We start from the raw sequence: 12,133 nt of genomic DNA, 5'->3' as shown, positions 1-12,133 counted from the left end.
TCCGTTGAAGGGCATCTTGGTTCTTTCCACAGTTTGGCGACCATGGCCATTGCTGCTATAAACATTAGGGTACAGATGGCCCTTCTTTTCACTACATCTGTATCTTTGGGGTAAATACCCAGTAGTGCAATGGCAGGGTCATAGGGAAGCTCTATTTTTAATTTCTTGAGGAATCTCCACACTGTTCTCCAAAGTGGATGCACCAACTTGCATTCCTACCAACAGTATAAGAGGGTTCCCTTTTCTCCACATCCTCTCCAACACATGTTGTTTCCTGTCTTGCTAATTTTGGCCATTCTAACTGGTGTAGGGTGATATCTCAATGTGGTTTTAATTTGAATCTCCCTGATGGCTAGTGATGATGAACATTTTTTCATGTGTCTGATATCCATTTGTATGTCTTCATTGAGAAATGTCTATTAATATCTTCTGCCCTTTTTTTTTTTTTTTGATTGTTTTGTGTGTGTTGAGTTTGAGGGGTTCTTTATAGATCCTGGATATCAGCCTTTTGTCTGTACTGTCATTTGCAAATATCTTCTCCCATTCCATGGGTTGCCTCTTTGTTTTGTTGACTGTTTCCTTTGCTGTGCAGAAGCTTTTGATCTTGATAAAGTCCCAAAAGTTCATTTTCGCTTTTGTTTCCTTTGCCTTTGGAGACACATCTTGAAAGAAGTTGCTGTGGTTGATATCGAAGAGGTTACTGCCTATGTTCTCCTCTAGGATTCTGATGGATTCCTGTCTCACGTTGAGGTCTTTTATCCATGTTGAGTTTATCTTTGTGTATGGTGTAAGAGAATGGTCGAGTTTCATTCTTCTACATATAGCTGTCCAGTTTTCCCAGCACCATTTATTCTTTTTTTCCACTGTATATTTTTTCCTGTTTTGTCAAAGATTATTTGACCATAGAGTTGAGGGTCCATATCTGGGCTCTCTACTCTGTTCCACTGGTCTATGTGTCTGTTTTTATGCCAGTACCATGCTGTCTTGGTGATCACAGCTTTGTAGTAAAACTTGAAATCAGGTAACGTGATGCCCCCAAGTTTTGTTTTTGTTTTTCAACATTTCCTTAGCGATTCGGGGTCTCTTCTGATTCCATACAAATTTTAGGATTATTTCCTCCAGCTCTTTGAAAAATACCTGTGGAATTTTGATTGGAATGGCATTAAAAGTATAGATTGCTCTAGGCAGTAGAGACATTTTAACAATGTTTATTCTTCCAATCCAAGAGCATGGAATAGTCTTCCATCTTTTCGTGTGCCTTAGTTTCCTTTTCTGTCATCTTATCCTCTAGCTCACTAATTTGTTCTTCTGCATCATTTACCCTGGCAGTCAAGACTATCCAGTCTAGACTGTATTTCATTCATAGCATTTTTAAGTACGGCCTTATTAGATCTCATTTTTGCCCTTAGAGATTCTATATTGTCATTAATATTTTTCTCAAGCCTAGATATCTCCTTCATAGTTGTTACTCTGAAGTCTATTTCTGACATCTTGGTTATATTCATATCCATTAGTTCTGTCGCAGAGGCCACAGTCTCTGATTCTTTCCTTACTTTGTTGGGGGTTCCTCCTCTTAGTCATTCTGTTGAGGGATGGCTGAGGGAATGTACAGAGTCCAAATTATTGACCACAACCCAAGCAAGATGCACCTGTTTTATGGGACCTTAGGGTTGTCAGCCTCTTGGTCTTCCAGCCTGTCTTCTGGGGGAGGGGCCTGCCGCCCTGTTTCTCAGGCAACCCTGTTTGGGTAGAGTTGCCCTGCATCCTGTCAGGTGGGGCAGGCAGGAATGGGCTCAGTGAAAACCAGTTTTGGGGGGCTTTTGTTCTCTGGTGGCTTTCCCTGACAGCTTTCAACATCTCTTCCGAGAGTCAACAGAAGTGACCATATCTAAACTTCTGTCTCAGAACAGAGAGATTGCAGTCCGCTCTTCACTGAGCTCTCCAGGCCACACTGTCTCCCTTTTGGTCTGTGCTGCTGAACACCCCAGCATCCTGGGTTGTGTACCCCACAACAGCACTCCCAGCTGCCACTCCTAGGGCTGGGCACATCTCTGCCCCTTGTGCTTCTAAAACCACAGGCTGCCCCCGGTTTGCATGTTCGCCCCCATAGCTCCAGGTTTCAGTCTGGGAGGCTGTCCTAAAATCCTTTCCCTGATCCCACCAGTCTGCAAGTCTGTGCCTGATTCCCAGCATGGGAATCTCTTGCTTTCCTGGTGCAAGATCACAGAGGCTCCCTGTGATCTTCCAATATCTGCCCGCAGAATCATGGCTCCCTGCTTCCTACCTCAAGACCAACCACTGGAGATCTTCTGTTTGTAGAGAATCCAGATATATCTTCTTATATCAGGCTGATTTCTGGGTGGTACAGAATGGTCTGGTAGATACTCAACTCAGTTCAGGGGACTGGTTGAAATAGGATCACTCCTCTGCCATCTCCCCCCCACCCTGCCATCCTGTACTAAACACTTCAACTCTTAATCTAGGTAGTCCTTTGAGAGAAGTACTATTATCCCCAATTTACAGCTGGGGAAAATGAGGCAAAGGGGGTATGTGATTTGCCAATGTTTCTATGCTAAAAGTAGTAGAACCAGGAATTAAATCCAAGCCTTCTGGCTCCTAGTCATGTTCTGAAGCACTATGCTGTACTATTTAAACTGTTTCTTACACTGGCTCTTTGTAGTTAGTCACATAAATACTACTTCCCATTCCATTGATTTCAAGTAGTTCTCAAATCCCATGTAGTTGTCTAAGTTCATTGTCATAGCCTCCCATTATTGCTCTCTCCTTGTTCATCATTTATGCTTAAATAAGTCTGATCTTTGAGGTTACTTAAAAATGTAGTGATTCCCACCTAGAACATTAGAATTTTAATCACGTTATATTGATTCTAGCACCTAGAAGTATGTCTAATACAAAATAATTTCTTGATTACTGTTTTGTAAACTTAATTATGTCTGCTAATACTTAGAAAATCCCAAACTGTTCTTTCTCATATGGAAGAGAAACAAAGGTGAGCTTCGCAACCTCAAAATACAGATATTGATGTAGTTAGCCATCTAAGCTAGTTTATTTATCTAAGGTACAATGCCTACCTTGTCTTTCTCATGAACTCAAATGGAGATGTTTCTGTAGGTAGATGTCACTGGGAATATCTCTTTAACTTCTAAGCCCTCTCAAATTCATTCCTAGACTTTTTATTATTAATTGCACTCAGGTAATCTCCATTCTAAGAAAAGACAGCCATTCCAGGGCAGACTCTGTAGGACCTTGTATAGTCTTTGTTTTATCAGGCCATCCTATTTCTGAATATGGTCTAATTTTAAAATTATTATTATTTAATTATTTTTATTAACATAAAATGTATTATTTGCCCCAGGTGTACAGGTCTGTGAATCATCAGGCTTACACATTTCACAGCACTCACCATAGCACATACTCTCCCCAATGTCCATAACCCAACCACCCTATCCCTATCCCCCTGCCCTCCAGCAACCCTCAGTTTGTTTCCTGAGATTAAGAGTCTCTTAGAGTTTGTCTCCCTCCTGATCCCGTCTTATTTCATTTTTTCCTTCCTTTCCCCCCGAACACTCTGCCCTTCCTCTCATATTCGTCATATCAGAGAGATCATATGAATGTTGTCTAATTTTTAAAATACAATAAAGATTATGTTTATTTATGAAATGATGGTTTCCACTCTGAAAAGGTCACAGATCTCCATCAGTCCTTTGATTTAAGGGCTATAAACAACACATTAAAAATTGGCTTAGAGATCGTAGCCAGATGGCCCCTACACCACCTTCCCTATAAGTAGTGTTATGGCATCATATTAACATGAACACACTTTTCCCTTCTGGTGTAAAGTCATTGAGATATAATTTGGGATTTAAGCTGAGAAGTGAGCAGGATTGGAAAATAGTAGAGATCATATAGAGCCAGTATTTATCTGAGGGAAGGATTAGAGATAGAGCTTTCAGGCTTACATTAGAGATACCTACAGAGACCCAAAAAATCAACTTTAAAAAAATAAGCAAATCCAAACTTTTGTTTAAGAATGTCAAGATTTCACAGAAGCACTGCCTTTTATAAGTTACTTGAGACTTTGTCTTTCAAAAATAAGCATTAAGCTTTGTTTTAAAGATAAAAAAATAATTTGGGGACAGCTCTGTTTAGTTAGTTAATGATATAAAAGATTAAAAATTATAACTCTGAAAGTATAAGACAGTGAAGTAAACCTAAGACTTATGAATTGAATTCTCATTAAATCTTCACACAAAAATAAAATCTTCACAAAATAAAAAAAAAAGTCCTGTAAATTTAGCTTTATGTTAATATTTCAATAAATTATTCTTATACGGACTCCTTTTGGAAATCAACAATCTTTTCCTGGAATATGACTTTTTTGATAGTGTGATCCTTGTATTTTTAAAAATTATTTTCTTCAGAAAATTACAGTGATGATTTTGAAGATGAGGAGGATATTGATGCACCTTTGGCAACTCAAGAAGAGACTAATACCAAAGAAAATCCCAAATCTGAAAAACTACATATACCCAAACAGGTATACGTCAATTATATATTTGACAATTTTGAAACTTCTGTCATCACCTTAACTGACGTACTATATGAAGAGCCCAAAATATGGAGTTCGTCATTGTCTTGATCACTGTTGTAAGGATTTAGGTCTCTTAACACTCAAACATTTTCTTAATTCAGGGTGCTAATTTAATGTAAATCTTAATGAAATGTGGCAATTGATTTTCTATAGGATTTTCTTGGCAGGTAACTTTTTTGGGTTTTACAAATTAAAAGTTTAATTGAAATCTCAAATCTAATTTTTAAACAGGTATATTAAGCTACACTTTCCTTGGTAGATCTTGTCCTTGTGAAGTACAATAAATACCCCTCCTCATATGCTAACAGTGACATTACTGTCTGAAACTTATGTGACTAAGATCATGAATTAAATTATTCCATTCATATTCAGTTGCTGTACTCCAATTCTTTTTTCTCAGTTCTTACAAAGACTGGCTAAGCATGTTACTACATATTGCCTGCCATATAGAATTTACCCTTGAAGCTACCTAATAGTAACTAACTAGTAGGATAATTACTGTTTGCTCTATTGGTCTTGATCTGTACAAGTAAGGTCTCTTTTGGAACTGCATTTTAGGACTAGATGTTTTAAACATGTATGAAACCGTCGGTGTCTAAATAGAAGTAAGAAATATTACCCAGGTATTAATAAATATTTTTAAATATACCTGGTGTTTTGTTACTGGGTGTCTCTATATCACTTAGTTTGGAGGGGAAAATAAGAAAACCTTTAGAAGTACATGAAGATTAATGTGATCTGCTGGTTAGTCTTAGAAACTTAATGGGACCTATACTTGGAATATGGCAGTTTAAATGTTTTATGAAAAATAGGTCACAGTGGTTTGATACATCAAGATAATATAATCTGCATAAAAATATGTCAGTGTAAATGTACACATCGCCTATCCAAGTGAAGAACATTGGTGACACTAATTGTAAAACTTACTCTAAGGGAACTTACAAATTTTTTTAGGGAGCTTATAATTTTGACACATTTCAACTATCTTGCAGTTTGGTGGCCTGCCTCTTTGAAAATTTTATTTCTTAAAATGGCTGTGAAACAGAGTATAAGTCCTATTTGATCATTAATTTTGAAAAATAAAAGAAAAATGATTGATGTTACAATAGCAAGAATTTTATGTAAAGTATCCATGTTATCCTGGAGTTCAAAAAATAGAATTTCTGAGCAAGGTGGATGAACAAATGGCATCTAGATACTTTAAAGAAAGCTTTTAAAGGCCTAAATGGATTGGTAATTGCTACAGTTCTGTAGAAACTTCTAGAAGTTCTCTATGTTCTCAGTCTTACAGAATTATTAGTGAATGAGAGTGACGAGAGAAACCTAGAAAGCACATTTCTTGACTTTTTCATAATGGTGTAAAACACTGGTTTTGGGATTGTACTTTATTTTGTTGTGGGCATTTTACATAATTTTGGTTTCAGATCATATTATTATTTTAATTTAGGAAGAAGAGAAAACTGGCATGCTGGCTAATGGTAAGTATTAGAGGGCCAAATTATATCTAAATAATTCTGCAAAAGTTACTGTCTTCCTTTGTTTTTAAATATCTCTAATGAATTAAAATCCACCGATTTTTCTCAGCAGTGTATACCTTATGCCTGCCTTGAATTCAGTTCCTGTGATATGTAAGAATATTTGCTTTTTAAAAGACTAGGATTAGATAACATTATGGTAAATTCTATCAAACGTTCAAAGATGAATTCATACCAGTCCTTCTTAAAATCTTCCAAAAAACAGAAGAGGGAATTCTTCAACCTCATTCTGTGAGGCCAGCATTAACCCTGGTACCAAAACCGGACAAAGACACCTCAAGAAAAGAAAACCACAAGAAAGCAAGTGATCCCATTTATAATAACATGAAGAAGAATAAAATTATTTAGGAATAGATTAAGGAAGTAAAAGAGATGTACACTTGAAACTATAAAATATTGATAAAAGAAATTGAATACACAAATAAGTGAGAAGATAGTCTGTGCTGATTGGTTGGAAGGATTAATGTTAAAATGTCTGTACTACCTCAAGTGATCTACAGATTTATTGGAATCCATATCAGATTCAAAAGGTATTTTTCATAGAAGTAGAGAAAACAATCCTAAAGTTCACAGGGAACCACAAAAGACCCTAAATAGGATTGTTTTTTTCCAAAACAATCTTGGAAAGAAAGAACAAAGCCGGAGGCATCCCACTTCCTGATTTCAAATGTATTACAAAGCTACAATAATCAAAATACCATGGTATTGGCATTTAAAAAAGACTCATGGGTCAGTGGAGAGTCCAGAAATAAACCTATGCATATATGCCCAATTAGTTATTGATAATGGCACAGAGAACACACAGGAAAGGAATAGTTTCTTCAATAATTCATGTTTGGAAAACTGGATAGCCACATGCGAAATATGGAACTAGACCCCTATCTAACTAACCCCACACACAAAATTGAACGCAAAATGGATTAAACACTTGTACATAAGACCTAAAACCATACAACTCGTAGAAGAAGACCTCTGGGGTAGCTCTTTTACACTGGTCTTGGTGGCAGTTTTTTAGATTTCACATCAAAAGCAAAGACAACAAAAGCCAAAATAGACAAGTGGGATTGTATCAAACTAAAAAGCTTCTGCACAGCATGGGACACTGTGAGCAAAATGAAAAGCATTCTGGGGACTGAGAGAACATATTTGTAAACTACATACCCAATACAGGATTGATAGCCAAAACATAAAAGGAACTCATATAACTTAATAGCCAAAAATGACCAATAGGCACATAAAAAAACACTTAGCTTCAATAATCATCAGGGAAATGCCAATAACAACCATAGTAAGATATCACCTCACACCTGCCAAGATGGCTGTTATCAAAATGATAAGATGCTGGTGAGAATGTGGAGTAAAGGGAACTCTTGTTTGCTGTTGGTGAAAATACAAACTGGTATAGCCACAATGGGAAATAGTATGAAGACTCCTCGAGAAATTAAGAGTAGAACTATTACATAATCCAACAATGCCACTTCTGAAAATATATATATATATATATATATATCTCCAAGGAAAATGAAGTCATTATCTCAGAGAGATGTCTCTATTCCCATTACAGCATTATTTGTAATAGCTAACATATGGAAACAATCTAAATGTCTGTCAGTGGATGAATGGAAATATGACATGTATATACTAACAGAATATTATTCAGCCTTAAAGGAAATCTTGCTATTTGCAACAACATACATGAATTCAGCTAAGTGAAATAGCAAGATAGAGAAAGCTGAATATTGCATGGTATCACTTATAGGTGGAATCTAAAAACAAAAGTTGAACTCAGAAACAGAGTAGAATGATGGTTGCCAGGGACTGAGGGGTGGGGAAAATCGGGGAGGTTAATAAGTCCAGACTTTCAGTTATAAGATAAAATCTGAGAATCTATATAACTTGGTGAGTACAGTTGTAACTATTCTATAATTGACACTTGCTAAGAGAGCAGAACTTAAGTGTTTCCAGAAAAAAAAAGTGAGGTTATACATCCATTAATTAACTGAGTTATAGGAATCCACAGTGTATACATAAATTGTCATGTCCACATTAAATATATTAAAATTTTATTTGTCAATTATACCTCAATAAAGCTAACAAAAAAAAAGACATTAATTGACAGTAGAAAGTGTAATTTACAGAGTGAAAAAGTTTTACTGTGGAAATTAGTAACATTGATGAAGAAGACACAGATAAATGGAAAGACATCCTGTGCTTGTGAATTGGAAGAATTAATACTGTTAAAATGTCCATATTACCTAAAGTGATCTACAAGTCTACTAAGGTAACCCCTATCAAAATCCTAGTGGCATTCTATTTTAAAATTTATAGGGAACCACAAAAGACTCCAAATAGCCAAAGCAAGCATGAGAAAGAGCAATGCTTGGAGGTATCACCTTCCCTGATTTGAAAATATATTACAAAGTTGTAGTAATCAGAACAGTATGGTATTGGCATAAAAACAGACATATGAAACCATTGAGACTATTGAATAGAGAGCCTAGAAATAAATATACACATCTATTGGTCAACTGATCTTCAACGAGGGGGCAAAGAATACACAATGAAGAAAGGATGGTCTCCTTAATATAGGCATACCTTGTTTTATTGCATATTGCTTTACTGTGCTTCACAGGTACTGGGTTTTTTACAAACCGAAAGTTGGTGGCAGCCCTGCATCAAGCCAGCCTATCTGTGCCATTTTTCCAACAGCATTTGCTCACTTCATGTCTCTTTGTTATATTTTGGTTAACTCATGGGATTTTTCAGACTTTTTCATTATTTGTTCTAGTGATCTGTGATTAGTGATCTCTGATGTTACTCTTGTAAGTGTTGTATTCTGCCTGCTCCACTGACCGGCTGTTACCCCATCTCTTTCCTCTCCTCAGGCCTCCCTATTACCCAAGACACAACAATATTGAAATTAGGCCAGTTATGAACTCAATAGTGATTCTAAGTGTTTGAGTAAAAGGAAGAGTCACATGTGTCTCGGTTTAAATCAGAAGTTAGAAATGATGAAGCTTAGTGAGGAAGACATGTTGAAAATCGAGATAGGCCATGATAGATTTGATCATCCAAGAGTTCTCATAGAGAAGTATGTTGAGATTGATGTTGTTTTCATGCTTGTGTTTCATAATACAACATCCATTCTGCAGCCCATGGATCAGAGTAATTTTGAGTTTCAAGTCTTAATTATTTAAGAAATTTATTTCATTGTGCTAGATAATGATTCCTCTGATGGATCTGGGTTAAGTAAATTGAAACCTTCTGGAAAGGATTCACCATTCTGGATGTCATTAAGAACATTCATGATTTACAGGAAGACGTTAAAATATCAGCATGAATAAGAGTTTGGAAGAAGTTGATTCCAGCCCACATGAATGACTTGGAGGGGTTCAAGATTTTAGTGGGGGAAGTAACTGCAGATGTGATAGAAATAGCAAGAGAGAACTAAAATTAGAAATGGAGATGGGACTGAATTGCTGCAACCTTATGGTCAAACTTGAAAGGATGAGCCTCTTATGGATGAGCAAGGAAGATGGTTTCTTGAAATGGAATCTCCTCCTGGTGAAGATTCCATGAAGACTGTTGAAATGACAACCGAGGATCTAGAATATTCTATAAGCTTAGTTGATCAAGCAGCAAGGTTTGAGAGGAGCAACTCCAATTTTGAAAGAAATTCTGTGGGTAAAATGCTATCAAGCAGCATTGTATGCTACAGAGAAGTCATTTGTGAAAGGAAGAGCCAATTGATGTAAGAAGCTTCATTGTCCTACTCTAAGAAAGTGTTACAGCCACTCCCACATTTAGCAACCACCACTTTGATCCGTCAGCAACCATCAACATTGAGGAAAGACTCCAACAGCAAAAAGATTACAACCTGCTAAAAACTCACGTGATAGTTGGTATTTTTTAGCAATAAAGTATTTTTAAACTGAGGTATGGACACTATTATAGGTGTAATGCTATTGCACACCTAATAGATAACACTTTAGTGTAAATATAGCTTTTATATGCACTGAGAAACAAAAAAAAAAAATCCGGCTTTATTGCAATATTTGCTTTATTTCAGTGATCTGGAATTAAATGTGCAGTATCTCTGAGTTATGCCTGTATATGGTATTTAAAAATGAGACACATGAAGAAGAATGAAGTTAGACCCTTATCTCACCCCACATACAAACCCAGGATGGACCAAAGACTTAAATATAAAACCTGAAGCTGTAAAATAACTAGAAGAAAACATAGGGAAAAAGCCTCTTGGCATTGCACTAGGGAATAATTTTTTAAATAGGACCTCAAAACACAGGCAACAAAAGCAAAAATAGACAAATGGAATTGCATCAAACTAAAATGCTGTCTAGTAAAGGAAACAATGAAAAGGGTGAAAGGGCAACCTATAGATGGGAGAAAATATTTGTAAACTCTATTTCTGATAAGGAGTTGATATGCAAAGTATATAAAGAACTCATGCAACTCAATAGCAAAGACAAGGTAACCCAATTAAAATTGAGCATAAGACCTAAATAGACATTTTTCAAAAGAAGACATACTAATGGCCAACAAGCACATGTAAAGGTGCTTTACTTCACTAATCATGAAAATGCAAATCAAATGAGATATCCCCCCTCCTACCTGTCAGATTGACTTTTTATTAAAAAGTCAAAAAAAAAACCATGTTTGTGAGGACATGGAGAGAAGGAAACTTTTGTACACTGTTGATGGAATGTAAAATGGGTGCAGCCACTATGGAAAACCATATGGAGATTTCTGAAAATAATTTAAAATGGAACTACCTTATGATTTAGTAATCCCACTTCTGGATATATATTTCAAAGAGATATCTGTACTCCTGTGTTCACTGAAGTATTATTTACAAAAGTCAAGATACTTATACAACATAAATGCCATTGACAGATGAATGATAAAGAAAATGTAGTACATATAATATCATACTATGGCGGACATCATGCTAAGTGAATTAAGCCAGATGCAGAAAGACAGGTACGGCTTTGTTCTGTGAAAGGAAGGTATATGCAAATCAAACTTCAAAGGCCAAAGGAGTCCTAAGGCTGAAGGAAAAGGCCAACAAGTCCAGCTTCACAATGAATGGATTATTAAGGGAACTTACAGGCAAAAGCTTGTTTTGTGCACCATAAGATGTACAGATCTCTGTAACCCCACCTCTCTTCGGACATCTGTATAGCCCTAGGGGCTGGGAGTACTGCTGAGGAACCACATAAGGGGAGAATGTTGAAGAATACATGTGGGTCATAGTCCTATCTCTAAGGCAGATCAAGGACGCTATGCCTCAAGAGTGTATTTAAGGATGTGGTTAAGGAAAAGGAAAGAATGTTGGTTGGCTGCCGTGCTCAGGAAGGTTTCAGGTCATAGAACACTTATGGCAGGAGTTGTGTCCAAGATAGTATTAATCTGGTTCACCCATGCATGAGCTCACTTATATGTGGTATCTAAAAATGTTAACCTTGTAGAAACAAGAGAGTAGAATGATGGTTACTAGGGACTAGGGGAGGGGGATTTGGGGAGATGTTAGTTAAGGAGTACAAAGATTCAGTTATACAAGATAATTAAGTTCTCAGAGCTAATGGACAACAATATGGTTATAGTTAACAATATTATATACTTGACATTTGATAAGAGGGGAAATGTGTATTCTCACCACACACATACACAAAAGGCACCTAACTAAAAGGTAGGGTAATGAATATGTTAATTAGCTCGATTGTAGTCAGTATTTCACAGTGTGTACACATACGAAAACATCAAATTGTATACCTAAAATATATACAGTTTTTAATTGTCAGCTATACCTAGTAAAGTTGAGGGGGGGAGAATATTTCTTTTTTGTTATTTTTCACAGGCCCTTTGCATTCCACATGTAAATGTACATTTATTTGACCTGTATATCAGCATAGTTATACATGTTAATGTAATCATGGTTATTACATATATATGATTATATGCTCCT

General features: G+C 36.3%; 1 protein-coding gene across 4 annotated transcripts in view; it reads left to right on the top strand.

The window, feature by feature from the left end:
• CEP162 (centrosomal protein 162) overlaps positions 1 to 12,133 on the top strand; it is a 103,225-nt gene that overhangs the window by 28,719 nt on the left and 62,373 nt on the right. For all 4 annotated transcript variants that reach the window (XM_047734066.1, XM_047734068.1, XM_047734065.1 and 1 more), the window contains exons 7-8: positions 4,443 to 4,558; positions 6,060 to 6,090. In XM_047734066.1, the coding sequence (XP_047590022.1) occupies positions 4,443 to 4,558; positions 6,060 to 6,090 (147 nt within the window). The remainder of the gene's footprint in view (positions 1 to 4,442; positions 4,559 to 6,059; positions 6,091 to 12,133) is intronic.

Source organism: Lutra lutra, chromosome 6, assembly GCF_902655055.1.
Source record: "Lutra lutra chromosome 6, mLutLut1.2, whole genome shotgun sequence".
NCBI lineage: Eukaryota > Metazoa > Chordata > Mammalia > Carnivora > Mustelidae > Lutra > Lutra lutra.
The sequence above is the reverse complement of the archived record's forward strand: the minus strand, read 5'-3'. Positions and strand labels throughout refer to the sequence as shown.